General features: G+C 42.1%; 1 protein-coding gene across 1 annotated transcript in view; it reads right to left on the bottom strand.

Moving 5' to 3' along the window:
- Nucleotides 1-12,761: 12,761 nt before the first annotated feature.
- The window catches only part of FH (fumarate hydratase), a 41,042-nt gene continuing 29,266 nt past the window's right edge, over nt 12,762-24,537 (bottom strand). Inside the window, exons 7-10 of the mRNA XM_056566998.1 lie at nt 23,913-24,116; nt 20,823-20,950; nt 19,837-19,990; nt 12,762-12,968 (exon numbers count right to left, since the gene is read on the bottom strand). Of these exons, the coding sequence (XP_056422973.1) occupies nt 12,826-12,968; nt 19,837-19,990; nt 20,823-20,950; nt 23,913-24,116 (629 nt within the window). The 3' untranslated portion in view covers nt 12,762-12,825. The remainder of the gene's footprint in view (nt 12,969-19,836; nt 19,991-20,822; nt 20,951-23,912; nt 24,117-24,537) is intronic.

Here is a 24,537-nt window from a genome sequence, read left to right as displayed (position 1 = left end):
CACTGTGTGTATTATCCCTGTACTGTGACATCACTGTGTGTATTATCTCTGTACTGTGACATCACTGTGTGTATTATCCCTGTACTGTGACATCACTGTGTATTATCCCTGTACTGTGACATCACTCTGTGTATTATTCCTGTACTGTGACATCACTGTGTGTATTATCTCTGTACTGTCACATCACTGTGTATTATCCCTGTACTGTGACATCACTGTGTGTATTATCTCTGTACTGTGACATCACTGTGTATTATCCCTGTACTGTGACATCACTGTGTATTATCCCTGTACTGTGACGTCACTGTGTATTATCCCTGTACTATGACATCACTGTGTATATTATCCCTCCCTGTACTGTGACATCACTGTGTGTATTATCCCTGTACTGTGACATCACTGTGTGTATTATCTCTGTACTGTGACATCACTGTGTATATTATCCCTGTACTGTGACATCACTGTGTATTATCCCTGTACTGTGACATCACTGTGTATATTATCCCTGTACTGTGACATCACTGTGTATATTATCCCTGTACTGTGACATCACTGTGTATATTATCCCTGTACTGTGACATCACTGTGTATTATCCCTGTACTGTGACATCACTGTGTATTATCCCTGTACTGCGACATCACTGTGTTTATTATCCCTGTACTGTGAAATCACTGTGTATATTATCTCTGAACTATAACATCACTGTGTGTTATCTCTATACTGCAACATCACTGTTGATACTTACACTGCACTGTGACATCACTGTTTATATTAAGCCTGTATACCCTAATGCCACTGTACACGTTTACCTTGCACTGCGAGTGACAATACAGGGTAAATATGAACAGTGACATCACAGTTCAGAGTTAATATAAACAGTAATGTCTCTGTACAGGGACAATAAACAGTTTTGCCACTACAGGGTTAATAAACACAGTGTTGTCACAGTAGAGGGTAACTATACAGTGATGTCATTGTACCGGGAAAATATACACAGTGAAGTCACCATTCAAGAATAATAAACTGTGATGTAACTACAGGGTTGTTATACACAGTGACATCAAATTACAGGATGAAGCACAGTGATGTCAGTTTATTATGAAGCACAGTGATGTCACAGTTTATTATGAAGCACAGTGATGTCACAGTTTATTATGAAGCACGGTGATGTCACAGTTTATTATGAAGCACGGTGATGTCACAGTTTATTATGAAGCACGGTGATGTCACAGTTTATTATGAAGCGCAGTGATGTCACAGTTTATTATAAAGCGCAGTGATGTCACAGTTTATTATGAAGCGCAGTGATGTCACAGTTTATTATGAAGCGCAGTGATGTCACAGTTTATTATGAAGCGCAGTGATGTCACAGTTTATTATGAAGCGCAGTGATGTCACAGTTTATTATGAAGCGCAGTGATGTCACAGTTTATTATGAAGCGCAGTGATGTCACAGTTTATTATGAAGCGCAGTGATGTCACAGTTTATTATGAAGCGCAGTGATGTCACAGTTTATTATGAAGCACAGTGATGTCACAGTTTATTATGAAGCACAGTGATGTCACAGTTTATTATGAAGCACAGTGATGTCACAGAGACTACAGAATGTACAACTGTACGTATGATGAAGATGGCGGGATGCTATCGATACGTCACACATACATGGGGGAACAAAACACTTTGTTTTTGCACCTTATGTGGGAGTGCCGCTGGATTTTTAGTTTTGTAGATAGATAGATGAAATATAGATAGATAGATAGATAATAGATATGAGATAGATAGATAGATAGATAGATAGATAGATATGAGATAGATAGATAGATAGATCAGTGTATCCCAACCAGGGGGCCTCTAGCTATTCCAAAACGACAACTCCCAGCATGTCTTTGGCTTTATGAGCATACTGGGAGTTGTAGTTTTGCAACAGCTGGAGGCCCCCTGGTTGGGAAACACTGCTCTATCTATCTATCCATCTATCTCCTATCTATCTATCTATCTATCTATATTATATCATATCTATCATCTATCTATCTATATCATATCTATCATCTATCTATCATCTATTAATCTATCTTTCTATCTATCTCATATCTATCTATATATCTATATATCATCTATCTATCTATCTCTCATATCTATCTATCTTTCATCTATCTCTCATCTATCTGAGATAGATATGAGATAGATAGATAAATAGAAAGATAGAAAGATACATAAATAGATGGATATAGATAGATGGATAGATAAATAGATATGATATAGATAGATAGATAGATAGATAGATATGAGATAGATAGATAGATAGATAGATGGATAGATAGATAAAAAAAAATAAAAAAAAACTCCAGAAGAGCAGCACAACAAAATTAAGAAAACCAATGCAATGGTGCACGCTGGGTGTGGACCTTGGTGAGAGGTTCACTTGTACTAGAAAAAAGTAAGAGACCAGCAGCACACAGAAAAATTAGTGCAAAAAAGGTGGAGATTTATTGCATTATCCCAGTGTACAAGCTCCTTGAGAACGGCAACGAGAGGTCGCTGCAACGTCGCTTCTTTTGTATACTGGGATAATGCAATAAATCTCCACCTTTTTTGCACTAATTTTTCTGTGTGCTGCTGGTCTCTTGATTTTTTTTTTTTGATAGATAGATAGATAGATAGATAGATAATAGATAGATGATTGATATAGATCAGTGTTTCCCAACTAGGGGGGCCTCCAGCTGTTGCAAAACTACAACTCCCAGTATGCTCATAAAGCCAAAGGAATGCTGGGAGTTGTAGTTTTGCAACAGCTGGAGGCCCCCTGGTTGGGATACACTGATCTATCTATCTATATCATATAAATTTATCTATATCATATCCATCTATCTATATCATATCCATCTATCTCCTATCTATCTATCTATCTATCTGTCTATATCATATCTATCTATCATCTATCTATCTATATCATATCTATGTATCTATCTTATATCTATCGATCTGTCTATCATCTATCTATCCATCTATTTATGTATCTTTCTATATATCATCTCTCTATCTATATATCATCTATTTATCTATCTTTCTATCTATCTCATATCAATCTATCTATCTATCTATAGACAAAGAATAAGTCAGCCAGCACTTTAGTTGATACCAAACTATTATATGGACCTGGCCTACAGGTGCACGCTACTAGGCTAGATATACAGCAACAGAAGAATGCAGCAGCACACTGCCAGCACAAAGATATAGGTGCAACATGAATATGCAGTTAAAACATGGAGAGCTATACAGCTATGGTGTAATAGATGCAAATGTGAAACTATGAAATAGTGAGGCACTTAGCTCGCAAATTTGTCTCCGCCGGCGGTCAAATAGCTTGGACCGTTCCACCGCGATAAGGTGGCCTCCTTGGGACGGACCCTACACTGTGAATATGCCTCTGTGTGAACAGTTCAGTAAGCATGGCAGGGTCTGGAACATCCAAGACACCTTATATACACACCTGATAGAGGTGGGTGGGGTGCAAGGCCAACATGGAGGTAGCCACTCCCCCGTATGTGCAATACAGACAAAGAATAAGTCAGCCAGCACTTTAGTTGATACCAAACTATTATATGGACCTGGCCTACAGGTGCATGCTACTAGGCTAGATATACAGCAACAGAAGAATGCAGCAGCACACTGCCAGCACAAAGATATAGGTGCAACATGAATATGCAGTTAAAACATGAAGAGCTATACAGCTATGGTGTAATAGATGCAAATGTGAAACTATGAAATAGTGAGGCACTTAGCTCGCAAATTTGTCTCCGCCGGCGGTCAAATAGCTTGGACCGTCCCACTGCGATAAGGTGGCCTCCTTGGGACGGACCCTACACTGTGAATATGCCTCTGTGTGAACAGTTCAGTAAGCATGGCCTCACTATTTCATAGTTTCACATTTGCATCTATTACACCATAGCTGTATAGCTCTTCATGTTTTAACTGCATATTCATGTTGCACCTATATCTTTGTGCTGGCAGTGTGCTGCTGCATTCTTCTGTTGCTGTATATCTAGCCTAGTAGCATGCACCTGTAGGCCAGGTCCATATAATAGTTTGGTATCAACTAAAGTGCTGGCTGACTTATTCTTTGTCTGTATTGCACATACGGGGGAGTGGCTACCTCCATGTTGGCCTTGCACCCCACCCACCTCTATCAGGTGTGTATATAAGGTGTCTTGGATGTTCCAGACCCTGCCATGCTTACTGAACTGTTCACAGAGAGGCATATTCACAGTGTAGGGTCCGTCCCAAGGAGGCCACCTTATCGCGGTGGGACGGTCCAAGCTATTTGACCGCCGGCGGAGACAAATTTGCAAGCTAAGTGCCTCACTATTTCATAGTTTCACATTTGCATCTATTACACCATAGCTGTATAGCTCTTCATGTTTTAACTGCATATTCATGTTGCACCTATATCTTTGTGCTGGCAGTGTGCTGCTGCATTCTTCTGTTGCTGTATATCTAGCCTAGTAGCATGCACCTGTAGGCCAGGTCCATATAATAGTTTGGTATCAACTAAAGTGCTGGCTGACTTATTCTTTGTCTGTATTGCACATACGGGGGAGTGGCTACCTCCATGTTGGCCTTGCACCCCACCCACCTCTATCAGGTGTGTATATAAGGTGTCTTGGATGTTCCAGACCCTGCCATGCTTACTGAACTGTTCACAGAGAGGCATATTCACAGTGTAGGGTCCGTCCCAAGGAGGCCACCTTATCGCGGTGGGACGGTCCAAGCTATTTGACCGCCGGCGGAGACAAATTTGCAAGCTAAGTGCCTCACTATTTCATAGTTTCACATTTGCATCTATTACACCATAGCTGTATAGCTCTTCATGTTTTAACTGCATATTCATGTTGCACCTATATCTTTGTGCTGGCAGTGTGCTGCTGCATTCTTCTGTTGCTGTATATCTAGCCTAGTAGCATGCACCTGTAGGCCAGGTCCATATAATAGTTTGGTATCAACTAAAGTGCTGGCTGACTTATTCTTTGTCTAGATAGATAGATAGATAGATAGATAGGAGATAGATATATAATAGATAGATAGATAGATAGATAGATCAGTGTTTCCCAATCTGGGGGCCTCCAGCTGTTGCAAAACTACAACTCCCAGTATGCTCATAAAGCCAAAGGAATGCTGGGAGCAGGGGCGAACCTAGAGCATTTGGCACCCGGGGCGGACCCTTTGTATGGCACCCCCCCCCCCCCCTCTCCACCACACACACGCACCCCCCTTAATTACACCCACTCCCTCCCCTCCCCCCAGGAGCGGACTGACAACACTCGGGGCCCCCGGACCAAAAAAAAAGGCAAGGGCCCCTGCTAGTCTCTGCAGCTCGTCAATCTTCTGCCACGCCCCTATTCCACCCAAATCCCACACACAATAAACTAAAATTTATATATGTAAGAAACACTTTAACGTAAGTGAATTTCCATGACCAATAATACTGGTATACAAGGAGTAAATATATACCACCACACAATAACTGGAAAATACCGCCATACTGTACTGAATAAAACCACTATATACAGACCAGTATACTATAAAGGATCTGTATACAATATAAGTGACTATATACAGGACCATATGGCGGTAGATATCAGCTGTACACAGGATGTATATACCATATAAGTGATTACAGTTACATTTTGGGACTCACAATTACGTATTTTCTGATCAGCAGCGTCCTCTTTCCTTTTCTTCTCCGTCCGGTTAAGACCGCCATGTGGATCTCTTAACATCTGCAGGAAAAACATGTCAGACTCTGCATATATTCAGTGCCCTCCGCTCCTCTACACAATCTTCCCATCTCCTTGGTGTCCTGCACAGTAAAAGGGCAGGTAGGTAGCCAGGAAACCCCCTCTTTCCCATAGGTAAATGCAGAGTTACACCCCCCCTCTTTCCCATAGGTATATGCATAGGTATATGCAGAGTTACACTCCCCCCCCTCTTTCCCATAGGTATATGCAGAGCTACCCCCCCCTCTTTCCCATAGGTATATACAGAGCTACCCCCCCTCTTTGCCATAGGTATATGCAGAGTTACACTATATACCTATGGGGAAGGGGGGGTGTACCTCTGCATATACATATGGGAAAGAGGGGGGTGGTGTAGCTCTGCATATACCTATGGGGAAGAGAGGGGGTGTAGCTCTGCATATACCTATGGGGAAGAGGGGGGATGTAGCTCTGCATATACCTATGGGAAAGAGGGGGGGTGTAGCTCTGCATATACCTATACAGAGCTACACCCCACCCTCTATACATCTATATAATAATAAAATAATAAATGTAAAAAAAGTGGTTCTGTTTCACAGTGATCACCAGCAGAATAGTGAGTACAGCTCTGGAGTATAATACAATACTCTGGGTCCTAAGGCAGTGTTTGCCAACCCAGGCGCCTCCAGCTATTCCAAAACTACAACTCCCAGCATGCCTAGACAGTCAAAGGCTCTCCGGGCATGCTGGCAGTTGTAGTATTGCAACAGCTGGAGGCTCCCTGGTTGGGAAACACTGGGTTAGGCCTTAAGGCAGTGTTTGCCAACCCAGGCGCCTCCAGCTGTTGCAAAACTACAACTCCCAGCATGCCTAGACCGCCAAAGGCTCTCCGAGCATGCTGGCAGTTATACTTTTGCAACAGCTGGAGGCTCCCTGGTTGGGAAACACTGGGTTAGGCCTTAAGGCAGTGTTTGCCAACCCAGGTGCCTCCAGCTATTGCAAAACTACAACTCCCAGCATGCCTAGACAGCCAAAGGCTCTCCGGGCATGCTGGCAGTTGTAGTTTCCGGTCGAAAGGGGACCGCAGTGAGCACCCCAACCTGAAAGACTCGCGTCGGATTCTATAATTAAATCCGGATTCGGGTGAAAAATCGCTTTTCCGTTCCAGGATTCTACGTGAGATAGCCACCAGAGAAGTTCCTCTCTGGCTTCGGAAGACAGACGGATTTTGTCTGAGTAACCTAGACCTTCTCTCAGATGGTGAATTTTTAGTCGTTGAAGAGCCCTGTAGTGGAGGGGAGCCGGAAAAATAGCCTGAATGGAGGCTGCAAGGAGACCCACTATGCAGGCTATCGTTCTCAAGGATATCAAATCCTTGAGAAGAATTTGACGAATCTCCTTTCTGATAGTCTTCAATTTCCTGGATGGAAGACTCAGAGTGGTTGATTGGGTATTGATCATGAAACCCAAAAATTTGATTTTTTGTGATGGGATAAGGATTGACTTTTTGGAGTTTATGAGGAAACCCAATTGGGTTAAGAGAGACATAGTCCAACCCATATGGAGTGATAGAAGATCTTTGGACTGGGCCATAAGGAGGATGTCGTTGAGGTATATTATAAGGCGAACCCCGCGACCTCTGAGTAATGCAATCACTGGTTTGAGAAGCTTTGTGAAGCACCAAGGTGCTGATGATAGGCCGAATGGGAGGCAAGTGAATTGCCACCTTTGGTTGTTCCATATGAATTGAAGGTAAGTTTGGGAGGAAGGGTGGATAGGGACTGTGAGATAGGCATCTTTCAGATCTATTTTTGCGAGCCAATCGTCTTTCAATAGAATGTCCCTTAGTAGGTGAATTCCCTCCATTTTGAAATGACGGTATATAACCATGTTGTTGAGGGATTTCAGATTGATGACCGGTCTGTGACCGCCGTCTTTCTTTTTGACTAAAAAGAGATTGCTCAGATAACCCACAGAATGATAGGGAATCGGGATGATTGCATTTTTTGATAGAAGTTCTTTGACTTCTAAATCTATAAGGCTCCTGTCCGTCATGGAGAATTGGATCGGATGAGGAAGAGACCTTTGAATTGGAGGAGAAAGAAAATTCTATTTGATATCCCCTGACTGTGTATAAAATCCAAGACTCTGATGTAATCATACTCCAATTTATTGTAAAATGTAGGAGTCTCCCTCCTAATGGGATATGAGGGGAAGAATTCAGGGGAGGTCTTACCTGGAGCAGGTCTGGATCGTGGATAACCTCGTTGTCCTCGGGATCTCCAAGGTCTGCCCCTGTATGGGAAAAATGGTGTTGGGGTGGGTGCAGTGAAGGAGGGTTGGGGTGGATTATATGGGGTTCTGTAATGGGGTCTATACTGGTTTGGACGGCTGGAAGAGCGGCCCCTACCTCTTCCAGCCTTTCCAAAAATCTTCTGAGAAAAGACCTTTTTCATTGAGACCTGCGCTTTACTTAAAGATGAGAACAATCCTACGTATTTATTCATTTCTTTGATGAACTCATCTCCGAATAATAAACCCTTAGTAGGGTTAGGAGGCTCTGTAGAGGCCAAATTAGAAAGTTGTGGGTCGATCTTCATCGGCATTACCGAATAAGCATATCGCTCTTTGAGCCCATCCCTTTAATGTTTCCGTATCCACTGGAGAGTTAGAATTTGTAGCTATTTCAGCTAAATTTAGGATTTTAGTTAAAGGACCTAATAAGTCCATGAGTTTGTCCTGGCAAGCTTTGAAGCTGCGATCGATCCCCTTTTTTGGATTCTTTCCTGTTTTAAATAAAAATTTATTGAGTAGGGGATCCAACTCCGGGGTGGCCGAGGAATTATGTGGGAGGGATGGCCGAGGACACTCTGATTTCAATTTGCTTCTAGATGCCTTATCTAGGGATTTAAATACCCACATGGCCAAATATTTGGCTACCTTAGGTTCGGATAACCATTCCCCAGAACGAGGATGATATATCAAAGAGGGATCGAAAAAGGGGTCATTAGGGTCACCTGTATTGGTGTCTTCCTGTAAAACAGGGTCGTCATTGGCTGAGCCACCTTCCTCAGATATATATAGAATGTCATCCACATCTTCTATGTCCGAATGATCGGATTCATCAGATGTGGAGTCCCTGTAGGAGTCTGGTTTGGATCTAAAATCCACTCTTTTTCCTTTAGAGGAATGGGCCTCTTCAAGGGTAGAGGATGAATTATCAGGTGGATTAGGTCCCCGTATAGGGACAGAATCATTAGATAGAGATTTAGATGATATATGTTCAGTCGGATATCTGATAGGTTTAGCATAAGGACCTACAGACAGGTGACGTTTTTTGGATTTGGACTTTCCGGGTGCCTTAAAACCTCTAGCCAGTTCATCGACTGATTCCTTAGGGGACCAATATTGGTCAGATGGGGTTTGAGGCGGTAAATCCAAAGGATTTTGAGGGGTGGTACAGGCAAGTACCAAATTCATAGATTTAATGATGGTATCTTGTAATGTCACAATGGCTGCTTGCACAGATTTGGACACTGATGTGTCCACCATTGCTTGAATGCGATCCTGTGAAGGATCAGTCATGCTTTTATTTTTCAGACATGTTTGGAAGAAATAGAGGGAAGGTATGACAAATGAATATACTGTGAGGAAAAAAGTTAAGGAAATAATGCTATTAAGGACTGTATTAAATATATATATGAATATTAACTAAAATTAATTAAAATTAATTCTCACTTATAAAATAAGAGGAATGATAATAGTAAAGCTGTATATGGGTATATACATACGTGCGCGCATACACATATATGTACACACACACATACACATGCGTATACACACAGCGATATATATATGATAGGGCTAGTCAATTGTGAGGTAAAAATATCTTATAATTTTTTTAACTTGTAATGTAAACTATTACCACTAGAGAGCAGTGTAACACCAGGAATGAAAAGAAAAGAAGTTTTGAAGAAAAAGGATATGAAGTATATCAATAGTATGTAGAAACACTGTAACAAGTGACCGTGTGTTGTACACTTTCTGCCGTCCTGAGACAGAAATCTCGTTCTACCCTGACAGGAGATCACCTCACTGCCGGGTATCGCGAGATTTGAAGAGAGACGCGCTCGAGCCGGACTTAAGATGGCGGCGGCGCAGGGAATAAGAAGAATGCTTAATTAACCTGCAGAGTAAACGGAATGGATAATAGATGCGGACGGAAGGTGCGGGAGCGGAGAGTGGCGCTAATAGCAACCGGTAAGCGTATGAATTAGCCTGTCAGAGCGCAACAATAGTATGAAAGGAAAACTAAACTAATGAAGAGAGTAACGATTACTATACAAGGGGGTAGACAATTAAACAATTAACTGAGAAAAAACCAGCAAGGAAGTAAATTAGAAAATAAATAAATGAATTATATAATTAATTAAATAACTAAAGATATAGAAAGCATATATCTTTTGTAAAACAAGAGATATTAGCTGGATATAAATGACAGTAGATGAATACTAAAATTAAATTATGAGATAATTTTTTGCAGAGAGCAAAAACACTTATCTGAATATTACTGCTGAGCAGCAAAGAAGAGGAAGATACCTGTACATTTATTACCTGGGCTGTGGACTGATTGGATGATCCATATAGCATACTAGGTTACATCCTAGGATTCATGTTTGTTTGCATTACATATGTAAAAAATGTTTTTTCTTTTTTCTATATACAATATATGGTTACTGCTGTGTCAGTAAAGAAGTATAATTAAGCATAATAGGAGCGTTTTGTCTTGCCTTAAAATCTATCAATGTCGCAGAAATGTTTCTTTTGCACAAAGTTTGTGGCACTCTTTTTTATTTTTTTAACTAAAATGACTTTAGTAAACACTTTTGCTTGTTCACTTTGCAGTGGTTGTTTACTTATGAAGTGCAACTTCTCTCCTCTATAAAAAATAAATAAATAAAATGTTGGTAGTGTGATGGTCTGGGGTGGCATTTCTTCTGCAGGACCTGATAAGTGTGTTAGCTGATAGAAAAGCAGAATTTATGGCCACAACAAAAAATATCCTGTAGTGGGATATCAACCTGTTTGTGACCTAATGCTCAATCGCTGTTGGGTTATGCTTCAGAATAATGATCCCAGGTACAAGTCCAACTTTAACTGGCTGAAAAACAAAAACAAGTTTTTGGAGTGAAGGAATGAAGGTCTTTACATAAAGAACTCCGGGATGTTAAATTTGAAAAGTAATTTTTCTTCATGTAATACTGTAGATATTGCAACCTACCGATTGGTTACTTTTTTTTAATAGGTCCAGCCATTGTTCTGCATTTTCCATTACTTCTGGGTCCATGTACATGCTATTGCACTTCGATACTACAGCTTCTATGAATCCTTGCTGCAGGTGCAAGGCTATTTGGTGAAACAGAAAAGGTGTGTGAGGTATGATCATCTCACGGCTGAGCATACCGAAGCTTTATGAAAATGCAAGAGCTGGGAAGGGCTGACAGAGGGCACAGCAGAGAGAAAAATGTAATAGGCACAGGATGGCTGCCAAAACAGGAATAACGATGGTCGACAGTCAGCAATTCATAAAGAACTACTGAACTTCCTGTGGGAGGTACAATAGGGACAATGTAAATGCATTAAAGTTACCGTATATACTCGAGTATAAGCAGAGTTTTTCAGCATGATTTTTCGTGCTGAAAACACCCCCCTCGGCTTATACTCGAGTGAACTCTCCGCCCTCAGTGGTCTTCAACCTGCGGGCCTCCAGATGTTTCAAAACTACAACTCCCAACAAGCCCGGGCAGCTCACCCCCTTTAGTTCTGTACTCACCTCCGCTCGGCGGGACATTAGGGTGCGCTGGTCCGGTGCTGCAGGACTGTCCGGTGGGGGAGGTCGTCCGGTTGGATAGTGGTTCCGGGCTGCCATCTTCTCCGCGCTTCGGGCCCGGAATAGTCACGTTGCCTTGACAACGACGCAGAGGGACTTTCATTATCAACGTCCCTCTGCATCGTCGTCAAGGCAACGCCTCTATTCCGGGCCTGAAGCACGGAGAAGAGGCCCCCCCGGTGAAGATGGCAGCCCGGAACCACTATCCCACCGGACGACCTCCCCACCGGACAGTCCTGCAGCATCGGACCAGCACACCCTAACGTGCCGCCGAGCGGAGGGGAGTACAGAACTAAAGGGGGTGAGAGGGGGGGGCTGGATGATGTCGAAGGCCGCAGTGGTCTTCAACCTGCGGACCTCCAGAGGTTTCAAAACTACAACTCTCAGCAAGCCCGGACAGCCGATGGCTGTATCAGACATTGACAAGCGGTGATGATGAAGGGGGGGGGGGGGGCTGATGACATGTGGTGATGATGAAGGGGGGGTGGGATGATGACAGGGGGATGATGACAAGGGGATGATGAAGGGGGGGTGTGGGATGATGACAAGGGGATGATGATGAAGGGGGGATGATGACAGGGTGATGATGATGAGGGTGTTAATGACGGGGGTCTGGATGATGACAGGGGGGATGATGTATTTCCCACCCTAGGCTTATACTCGAGTCAATAACTTTTCCTGGAATTTTGGGGTGAAATTAGGGGCCTCGGCTTATATTCGGGTCGGCTTATACTCGAGTATATACGGTATATAACTTTATAATGGCGAGATAATTATAATTTTTGTATTGTTCTCCTTTAAATCTTATTGAGATGCTGTGGCAAGACTTTAATGGCCAGGCCTATTCAGGCATTAATGACCACTTATGTTTTTCAGTCTTTCATCCATGCATTCAAAGAGGTCTAACATTTTCTAATGTACCAAATCTTTATGTCCTTACTTTTGTTTTAATTGTGGTCTTTTTTATTTTAATTTTATTTTTTATGTATGGCAATGTTACAAAAGGCATCCAAATCTGAATATACACTATTTTTTAGGTATTACTCCATATACAAGCAACTGGGTTTACAGACGTAAAGAGACAGAAAATGATCACTTACAATACACAGAAATTAAAGTGGTAGATCACATTTATTTTACAAACTATGAGCGAAAAATATGTGTAGAATCATGAATCGTTTTATTTTGGACCAAGCATGTCTTCTGGTTTAACCCACTGATCGAACTGTTCTGATGTAAGAATTCCAAGCTTTATGGCAGTTTCTTTTAATGTGCCACCTTCCTTGTGTGCAGTTTTGGCAATTTTGGCAGCTTTATCATATCCTGTAAAATAATTAAAAAAATTCAAAGTAAGAAAGAATTAGAAATCCACTTGAGAATTAACATTCACAATTTTCATGTTAGTTGTGTTTTGGTACTGTTTTAACCCCTTTCCCCATCATGCTTTTTGGGGCCTAAATGCCCAAGCAATTTTATCATCTTTTTAGTTTTTCTATTACCAGCTTCCAAGTGCCGTAACTTTTTACCATACCATAATAGAAAAAAAAAAAATTGTGTTGTCACATTACAAAACCCTTCCAATGATGGCACTATGTTAGGTCTCATTCTTTTACAGCAAAACTTTATTATTTATTTTTTTTTTTCATTGTTGTTACCATATTGGAATACATATTCATATTCAATATTTTTCTGTTCTAATTTTTTTGTGAGGCGGATTAAAAAAATACTACAATTATGGAAATTTTTATTTGTTTAACCGGTTGCCGTCTAAGGATGAGCTGGCTCGTCCTGAGACGGCAACCGTTATATGGCGTGGGTTCCCAACTCGAGCCCGCGTCATACCAGCCGGCCCCCAGCTGATTCCTGTAGCTGGGGGCCGGCGTTACTAGCAGACATGCGGCGATTGACGCAGCCGGCTATTAACCCTTTAGATCACCACCACCAAAGTTGACAGCGGCATCTAAAAGGATAATTAAACCAACCCTGGTGGTCCAGTGGGGTGGATAGAGCCCCCACAGCGTGATCGTGGGGGGCGTGCGATCCACCACTGAGGTAGATTCTTGCTGGCTGCTGCTCTGAGAATGATAAAGCCAGGGTCTTACCGCTGGATTCCCCCCCCCCCCAATCTCCTAAACAGGGCCCCCGCATTAGCGCTCAATGTGAGAGGTCGACGGTTACGCTTTTTAATTTTTACACTTTTTATGTCCCCATAGGGGACTATCTATGGCAATCCTTTGATTGCTAATACTGTTCAGTGCTATGCATAGGTCATAGCACTGAACAGTTTTATCGGTGATTTTCTGCTCTGGTCTGCTCGATCTCAGACCAGAGCAGAAGACCCCAGGAGACGGCCGGAGCCAGGTAAGGGGACCTCCGGGCGCCATGCTGGATGATCGGATCGCCCCGGCAGCGATGCGGGCGATCCGATCATCCATTCAAAGTACCGCACTGCTGCTAATGCCGTGATCTGTATTGAACACGGCATCAGAGGGGCTAATGGCAGACATCCGCGCAATCACGGATGTCGGCCATTACCGGCGGGTCCCCGGAACCTGCTGTGTATGACGCGAGAACCGTTCCAATGCTCGCGGTGATACACAGGACGTAAATGTACGTCCTGGTGCGCGAAGTCCCGCCAAACCAGGACTAAACATTTACGTCCGTGGTCGTTAAGGGGTTAAGTATATTTAAGTGTGAATTTTTTTTTTACCAAAGTCAATTAGTGATTGAGAAGATGGCGAATTTAATATTTGCTTTATCAATGCCTTTTTAAATCTGCATATTAATGTTCGAATCTTATACAGTGATCCCTAAACTTACAATGGCCTCAACATACAATAGTTTCAACATACAATGGTCTTTTCTGGACCCTTGTAAATTGAAACCAGACTCACTATACAATGCTACGGAAAGTCCAGATCTGTGAAAGGCTTCAATGACTGGAAGAACTGACCAATCGGAATGGGCATATCACTGGTAAAACCCCTGTATTACTGAAGTGCATGAACAGACTTGATGTCTGGTAGCGCCTCCATACAGTACAGGGAGGTATTACATGTTCTGTACTACTCTTTACCTGTGCCACAGTTAGCTGCTTCTTTGGACAACAGGTGAGAGCGGCTCCATTTTACTTTTTTGGGACAGTGTGTGTTCTGTACAAGACCCTGAAGTCCTCTATATAGACAGTGATTTACAGCTCCCAGCAGATCTTTCTTACTTTTATATGTAAGGACTTGCTTTATCTGTATTAGTTATCTACTTAACCCCTTAAGGACCAAGCCCATTTTGACCTTAAGGACCAGAGCGTTTTTTGCACATCTGACCACTGTCACTTTAAGCATTAAATAACTCTGGGATGCTTTTACTTTTCATTCTGATTCAGAGTTTGTTTTTTCGTGACATATTCTACTTTATGGTAGTGGTAAATATTCGTCGATACTTGCATCATTTCTTGGTGAAAAATTCCCAAATGTCGCATTTTTCTAACTTTGAAGCTCTCTGCTTGTGAGGAAAATAGACATTCCAAATAAATTATATATGGATTCACATATACAATATGTCTACTTCATGTTTGCATCATAAAGTTGACAGGTTTTTACTTTTGGAAGACATCAGAGGGCTTCAAAGTTCAGCAGCAATTTTCCCTAAAAAAAAAAAAACCCCTCAAAGTATACAAAATGATATTCAGAATTTTTGTTAAACCTTTTGGTGTTTCCCATTTTTTACACTAACATGTTCTTGTAGAAGTTTTTTTTTATTTTTACAAGGGGTATAAGGAGAAAATGCACCCCCAAATGTGTAAACCAATTTCTCTGGAGTAAGGAAATACCTCATATGTGGATGTTAAGTGCTCTGTGGGTTCACTTGAGGGCTCAGAAGTGAAGGAGCAACAATGAGATTTTGGGGAGTGAATTTTGCTGAAATGGCTTTTAGGGGGAATGTCGCATTAAGGAAGCCCCTATGGTTCCATGACAGCAAAAAGAAAACAAAAAAAAAAAAAACACATGGCATACTCTTTTGGAAACTACACCCCACAAGGCACATAACAAATGGTGCAGTGAGCCTTAACACCCCACAACTTTTCATTAAAATCGGGTGTGTAAATTAAAAAATTTAAATTTTTCCACTAAAATACATTTTTTCCCCCCAAATTAACCATTTTTACATTACATTCCGTGAGGGGTGTAGTTTCCAGAATGGGGTCACATGTGGGGGGATTCCACCATTCTGACACCATGGGGGCTTTGTAAATGTACATGGTCTTCAATTCCAGCCGAATTCTCTCTCCAAAAGCCCAATGGCGCTCCTTCTCTTCTGAGCAGTGTAGTGTGCCAGCAAAGCACTTTACATCCACACATGGGGTATTTCCTTACTCAGAAGAAATGGTGTTACAAATTTTGGGGGGCCTTTTTCTTATTACCCCTTGTGAAAATGAAAAATTTGGGATAACACAAATGAAAAAATAAAAAAATTTTCACGTGTAACTTTAATGAAGATTCTTCAAACACTTGTGGGTAGTTAAGGCTCACTATACCCCTTGTTACATTCCTTAAGGGGTGTTAAAAAATGTGGTCACATGTGGGAGATTATTTTTTTTTGTGTTTATGTCAGAACCGCTGTAACGATCAGCCACCCCTGAGCAAATCACCTCAAATGTACATGGCGCTCTCATTCCTGAGCCTTGTTGTGCGCCTGCAGAGCATTTTATATCCACATATGGGGTATTTTGTTACTCAGAAAAAGTTGCGTTACAAATTTTGGGGGTCTTTTTTTCCTTTTACCTCTGGTGAAAATGAAAAGTATAGGGCAATACCAGCAAGTTAGTGTAAAAAAAAAAATAAAAAAAATAAAAAAATTTACAATAACATGCTGGAGTAGACCCCAACTTTACCTTTTCATAAAGGGGGTAAAAGGAGAAAAAGCCCCCCAAAATTTGTTAGGCAATTTCTCCCGAGTACGGAAATACACCTTATGTGGCCCTAACCTGTTGCCTTGAAATAAGACAGGGCTCCGAAGTGAGAGAGTGCCATGTGTATTTGAGGCCTAAATTAGGCATTTGCATAGGGGTATTCTATGCCAGTGATTCCCAAACATAGTGCCTCCAGCTGTTGCACAGCTCCCAGCATGCCTGGACAGTCAATGGTTGTCCGGCAACACTGGAAGTAGTTGTTTCGCAACAGCTGTAGGCTCCGTTTTGGAAACTGTTCCGTATCAGATGTTTTTCATTTTTATTGGGGGGGTTGGGTGGAACTGTGTAGGGGTGTGTATATGTAGTGTTTTACCCTTTATTTTGTGCAGTGTAGTGTTTTTTGGGTACATTCACACGGGTGTGGGTTCACCGCCGTTTTCCGCTGGGAGTTTGAGCTGCAGCGGAAAATTTGCTACATCTCAAACTTGCAGTGAGAAACTCGTAAACCCCTGTCTGTGTGAATGTAAACCTCCAGCTGTTGCAAAGCTACAACTCTCAGCATGCAGTGACAGCAGAAGGGCATGCTGGGACTTGTAGTTATGTACACTGGCACACTGGTTGCAAAACACTGAGTTTGTTACTTAACTCAGCGTTTCCCAGACCGTGTGCCTCCGGCTGTTGCAAAACAACAACTCCCAGCATGCACTGACAGACCATGCAGACCATGTAGTTTTGCAACAACTGGAGAAGTTTGGAGACCACTGTGTAGTGGTGTCCAAACTGTAGCCCTCCAGATGTTGCAAAACTTCAACTCCATGCATGCCCAGACTGTCCAGGCATGCTGGGAGTTGTAGCTCGGCAACATCTGAAGGACCAGATGTTACAGAAGTACAACTCCCAGCATGCCTGTCTGGGCATCAATGGGAAATGTATGTTCCAGCATAACTTCCAAATAACTGGAGATATTTTGATGTTTTTTGTGTTTATGTCAGAACCGCTGTAACGATCAGCCACCCCTGAGCAAATCACCTCAAGTGTACATGGCGCTCTCATTCCTGAGCCTTGTTGTGCGCCCGCAGAGCATTGTACATCCACATATTGGGTATTCCGTTACAAATTTTGGGGGTCTTTTTTTCCTTTTACCTCTTGTGAAAATGAAAAGTATGGGGCAATACCAGCAAGTTAGTGTAAAAAATAAAAAACTACAATAACATGCTGGAGTAGACCCCAACTTTACCTTTTCATAAGGGGTAAAAGGAGAAAAAGCCCCCCCCCCCCCCCATTGGGCCCCGCAGCTCTCCGGGTCATCTTCCCCTGCTCTGCCCGGACTACTAGGGGCAGGCAGAGCAGGGGATCTGAACTTTCAACCCCCCCAGTCAGCTGAGACACTGTGATTGGTCCACAGTGACCAATCACAGTGATCGCTGAATAGGACCATTCACAGATGGTTTTGGGGTGTGTTGCAGAAGTTGTCTCCCGCCAGTAACATCGGGACTTCTACCTGTTAACACGTGCGATGCCGCACATCGCCGGGTTAACTGAATGACATATAAACGTCAGGATGCACAAACTAGCTACATAACCTGACATTTATATAAAAGTCACTCTGTGGAAAGGGGTTAATCCTCAATTTTCCTATTTTTGGATGACATTTTGGGGGCTACAGAACCAATTACCAGGTTTCCATAGAGTTATAGTCTCAACATACAATGACTTAAACTAGGGATGTCCAGATACCATTTTCTTAAGACCAAGAACAAGTAAGGTACTTGCCGATAACAATTACCGATACTTTTTTCAATGTCACGTTACAGGGATTAAATTTTTTTCATTAATGGGAAAAAAGGGGTGTTTTTTGAAGGGAGAATGGCTTTTTTATATTTAAAAAAATTATAATAATAATAATTATAATTATATACGTAACATGTGTACCAAGTTTCATCAAAATATCTCCAGCCATTTGGAAGTTATGCTGGAACATACATTTCCCATTGATTTGCATGGGACTTTACACAAAAACCCTGACCTTCACAAATGGGGGTAGTTAAGGGTTAAATTAACTATCCTATATTTTAAGTGGACATATAAGTAGCATGTGACCAAGTATTATCGAAATATCTCCAGCCGTTTGGAAGTTATGCAGTAACATATTTCCCATAGACTTTTATGGGATTTTAAACAAACTCCGCCCCTAGCAAATCGGGGTGGGTAAGGGTTAAATCACCTATCCTATGTTTGTTGTTGACATATAAGCAACATGTGTGCCAAGTTTCATGTTACTATCTTTAGCCATTTGGACGTGATGCTGGAACATACACACACACACACACACACGTTGAGAGAGATAGAGATAATATATATATTTAGCTGAGTACCCGGCATTGCCCGGTTTTTCCTTCCTAATCCTTGTTGGGGAGGAAAATAAACAAAGGAGGAAGCTTTTGACTTCATACCCCGTCCTCATATATTGTTGTCATATCCTGACCTACTATCCCGTCCTCCTATCCCGACCTCCTTTCCCGACCTCCTATGCCGACCCGTAATATGTGTACCAGGTATTGAATTATGTCCAGCCGTACGGAAGTTATGTGGGAACATACATTTCCCATTGATTTGCATGGGACTTTAAACAAAAACCCCGACCCTTACAAATGGGGGTAGTTAAGGGTTAAATTAACTATCCTATATTTTAAGTGGACATATAAGTAACATGTGACCAAGTATTATCGAAATATCTCAAGCCGTTTGAACGTTATGTAGTAACATATATTTCCCATTGACTTGTATGGGACTTTAAACATAAACTCTGCCCCTGGCAAATGGGGGTGAGTAAGGGTTAAATCACCTATCCTATGTTTGTTGATGACATATAAGTAACATGTGTGCCAAGTGTCATGTTAATATCTTTAGCCGTTTGGACGTGATTCTGGAACATACACGCATACACACACGTTGAGTTTTGTGTGTGTATATATATATATTTATTCTATTATTAGGGATGACTTGCTGAGATCTGATGCCAGATGTAGGAAGGAAAAGGATTGGGTGTGTAGTCAGAAAACTTGGACCCTCTTTCTTCCAGATTCTCTATTCCCCTCTCCCAGATGACAAACATGTACATAAAGTTATATTTAAATGCATATGTTAATAAATAGGTCAGGAGAGATAGTGTTACCAGTATGGCAAAGCTTTGGGATATATTTTGGAGGTCTGGGAATTCTGTCAATCTGGCTATTATGAACACAAGCAGTCAGAGAAATATCGACACGCTTTCTTAGTTACCTATGTGTGGATTCAGCGCTGTAACAAGCATTAAAGATTCATTCATCAACTTGTTGATTCTTTCAGTATTTGCCTCAATTCCAACAACGCAATTGTCTGTAAACGAAACTGAAGCATCTCCGAGCAGCCTGATTGAGTTTAGAACGTTTTTTATCTAAACAGAAAGGGGAGGTAAACAAAAATATTTTGAATACATTAACTTAATGCAAACAATATCAATAACAATATTGTACAATTTTAACATAGTAAAAATTCTAAACTCATTACACAAATCTAATATTTTTTTTTTTTTAACCTGACCTTGGCTGATCAAGAATATCAGTTTTCATAAGACAAGATAACTACCTTATTTTAGGCATAAACAATTTTCAAGCTAATGCTTCACATGTGGGTACGCTTCCACAAGAAAGGGGGAATTTATATTCTGTGTACCAGCAGTGTCCAAACTGCCCAATTTTTTTGCACGAGCCCAATCTTTGTGCAAAATTTTTTTTGCACATAACAGTTTTCCCACTCTGCACCAGGTGCAGAGAATAATAAATTTGCACTCTTATGAATTCAAAATGCTATGACACAACATTGCAGTTATTGTACACCTGTCCTAAGGTTTATATGGCAACTGTGTAGAAAAATTTACTATTTACATAGCCTATGCTGAGAAATGTACCGATCTCTCGTCCGGCCCGAGAGCAGAGTGCAGTGCCACCTTCTTCCATGGCTAATAACTTACAATAGTACTGGGTCTCAAGGGTGAGACCAGATGCGATCAACAACTTTTGACATGTCTGATCGACATGTCAAGAGTTGTTTTTAATGACGGTAACACTGTTACTTGCAGCGCCCTGCTGCTAGAGGGAGCAAGTGGCTCTGTTTTAGGATTTGACAGCTGAAAACTATAAACGTATATGAATTATGCAATTTCTGAAATTTTTAAAACAGAAGAGAAACTATAGAACATTATTCTAATAAAAATTAAAAATACTTACAATTAAAGGCTTGAAAACATTTAACTCAAAGTGTCCATTACTTCCCCCTATTGTTATAGCAACGTTGTTCCCCATCACTTGAGCCGCTACCATAGTAACGGCTTCACACTGCGTAGGATTCACTTTGCCTGTCAGGGAAGAAAAATGTAGTCATGAATTGTGACATCGGGGCTAAAGATACCTTACTACAGATAGATCTACCGGCGTATATCGGCGTATAACACGCACTTTTTAGGCAAAAATTTTTAGCCTAAAGTCTGTGTGCGTGTTATACGCCGATACACCCCCAGGAAAGGCAGGGGGAGAGAGGCAGTCGCTGCCCGCTTCTCTCCCCCTGCCTTTCCTGGGGTCTAGAGCGCTGCTGTCGGCCCTTTTCACCCCCTGGTTATCGGCGCCGCTGCCCGTTCTGTCCCCCTGACTATCGGTGCCGGCGCCGATAGCCAGGGAGAGAAGCGGCGCCGACAGCCAGGGGGAGAGAAGGGGCAGCGGCACCCATTGCCGGCGCCGCTGCCCCGTTGCCTCCCCCCATCCCCGGTGGCATAATTATCTGAGTCGGGTCCGCGCTGCTCCAGGCCTCCGTCGTGCGTCCCCAGCGTCGTTGCTATGCGCGGCGCTCTGACGTCATGCGTCGCGCCGTTCAGCGCATAGCAATAACGCCGGGGACGCACGACGGAGGCCTGGAGCAGCGCGGACCCGACTCAGGTAATTATGCCACCGGGGATGGGGGGAGGCAACGGGGCAGCGGTGCCGGCAATGGGTGCCGCTGCCCCTTCTCTCCCTCTGGCTGTCGGCGCCGCTTCTCTCTCCCTGGCTATCGGCGCCGGCACCGATAGTCAGGGGGACAGAACGGGCAGCAGACCCCAGGAAAGGCAGGGGGAGAGAAGCGGGCAGCGACGGCCTTTCTCCCCCTGCCTTTCCTGGGGGTATATCGGGGTATACACGCGCACACACGCACCCTCATTTTATCATGGATATTTGGGTAAAAAACTTTTTTTACCCAAATATCCTTGGTAAAATGAGGGTGCGTGTTATAGGCCGGTGCGTGGTATACCCCGATAAATATGGTAATTTAACAATACCTATCGATTTTAGCAATATATTTATATCCAAAGTTGTGTGCCCGAGAAAGCCTTAGCTCCAACATGTGCGGTTGACAAGGCAACCATACCACGATTCTGTCCACAAGTCCAGTTCATCAGAAAAGGACTCGTGCACAGAACTTTGCCGATTGTGCCGAGGCAACTGTACTGCCCAGCGTGGCCTGTGTCTTCACCTGCTGGAGCTGAAGATTGCGCAGGTTCACAACTTTAGATTTACATGTAAAGAATTACATTTAAAAATTCTGTCTGAGGCCTGCATGCCTGGAAAAAATCCATAACCTAGCTATGCACCATTTTGCTGAAAACTACTATAGACGCTTAAGGCTGTTTAGTGTTTAAAAACCACAACACAGTTCTCATGTCTATAGATGGACATGTCATACTAAGTTATTTACAGTACATTGCAGGTAACTAATGTTTTAGACCTGCTGCAAGTCAATAATCTCCAGAAGACCATGCAGGATGGACTTCTGGTCATGATAACTTACATGTTGTCATATAACCTTATACACTTTATTAGAAGCAATGCAGTGATGGCACCGTGGTCTTTGGTCACGCAATGTCATGATCGCAATGCTTATTCTACATATATAGCTGCTGAAGAAAGGACTGAGACAGTCCAGAAACGCGTCCAGCGTCCCCCTGTGACTACGGAGACCACTTTCATATGGAATAAATATAGTTCCATTCTATTTCCAAGCAACCAGACAGTAGCGGAGATACCTGTCAATCAATTTATCGTCTCTAACTATTTCCATCACCTTGGGTATAGGTGATATAATTGGGTAGCCCAGGTCGTATGGTTATTTGATTGACAAGAGCCTCTCCAAACCTACATTGAGATTTGTAAATTACTTCTATTTAAAAATCTTAATCCTTTCAGTACTTTTTAGGGGCTATATACTACAGAGGAAATGCTTATCTTTTTAGATTTCTCTGATGTCATGACCACAGTGCTCTCTGCTGTCTATTTTAGGTACTGTCCAGAGCAGCATATGTTTGCTATGAGGATTTTCTCCTGTTCTTAAAATGGACAGCAGAGGTCAGAGAGCACTGTGGTCATGACATCAGAGAAATCTAAAAAGATAAGCATTTCCTCTGTAGTATATAGCCCCTAAAAAGTACTGGAAGGATTAAGATTTTTAAATAGAAGTAATTTACAAATCTGTTTAACTTCCTGGCACCAGTAGATTAAAATAAAATAATAAGTTTTCCACTTTTCCACGGTAGTACCCCTTTAAGATTGGGAGGATGAGTGCAGGACAAAAAAAAAAGTTTTTATAAATAGACTATTATTAAAGGGTTATCCAGGAATGGGGAAAAAAAACAAACAAACACCACTTCTCTCGTCCTGGAGCAGAGTTGTACTACCACACACAACCTGAGGACTGTTTTGGACAAATGCAACCAATTTTTTTTTTTATCCTGGATAACCTCTAGGCCAGTGGTCTCCAACCTGCGGACCTCCAGATGTTGAAAAACTACAACTCCCAGCATGCCCGGACAGCCAACTGTCCGGGCATGCTGGGAGTTGTAATTTTGCAACATCTGGAGGTCCGCAGTTTGGAGACCACTGCTCTAGGCTATGTCCACACAGCGGAATATGTGTAGCATGTCCATCTGGAAAACAAAGGCGGACATTCCGCACATTTGCTCATTTGGACTGTGCTGTCTCCAAGCGGAATCCACAGAAACATGGGGCAGGTTCAATGTTTTAGTGGACGCCGGTATAGGGATTTCCCAGGATGTTTCTGCTGTATGCAGTGCAGCAGCATCCCATTGAACTCATTGGGACTCTGCTGGAGCAGAATTTCTGAGCAGAATATTCCCGTGGAAAATTCTGCCTTGTGAACATAGTCAGGCTATGGTGGACCTCTTTAAGCAAGTTAAAGTATACTTGTGAATACCAAGTTTGGGGACTGAGAAAACACCTGATAAAACTTCACTAATAAAAGCACAAGTAAGAACACAAATAAAATGATGGTATTACCAGGCATAATGCTGCTTCCAGGTTCATTTTCTGGCAAAACTAATTCTCCAAGACCTGATCGTGGGCCTGACCCAAGGAAACGAATGTCATTGGCAATCTTCATTAGGCTACAAGCAACAGTGTTCAAAGCGCCACTCAATTCTACCAGGGCGTCATGAGCAGCAAGTGCTTCAAATTTGTTTGGAGCCGTGACAAATGGTAATCCTGTAGGAATATTTCAGATAAAGACACCTTAAACTTCGAAAATCCAACAATAATTAATTAAACTAAATAACTTGGTAATCGGAATCTTTAAATTGACCAGTCCCTTAAATACTGTGTTAAGCACATGAGCCTAATTGCACAATATTTTTTGTGCTGTTGGAAAACAAAAAAGACTGACCTTAAAGGGGTACTCCGGTGGAAAACTTTATTTTTTATGAACTGGTGCCAAAAAGTTAAACAGATTTGTAAATGAGTTCTATTAAAAAAATCTTAATCCTTTCAGTACTTTTTTAGCAGCTGTTTGCTACTGAGGAAAAATCTTTATTTTCTCCTGCTCTGGACAGTTCCTGATAGGGCATCAGGTGTCAGCAGAGAGCACTGTGGACAACACAAAATGAAATTCAAAAAGTAAAGAATTTTC

This window comes from Hyla sarda, chromosome 3 (assembly GCF_029499605.1).
Source record: "Hyla sarda isolate aHylSar1 chromosome 3, aHylSar1.hap1, whole genome shotgun sequence".
Lineage (NCBI taxonomy): Eukaryota > Metazoa > Chordata > Amphibia > Anura > Hylidae > Hyla > Hyla sarda.
This window is presented reverse-complemented; position numbering and strand designations above follow the sequence as displayed.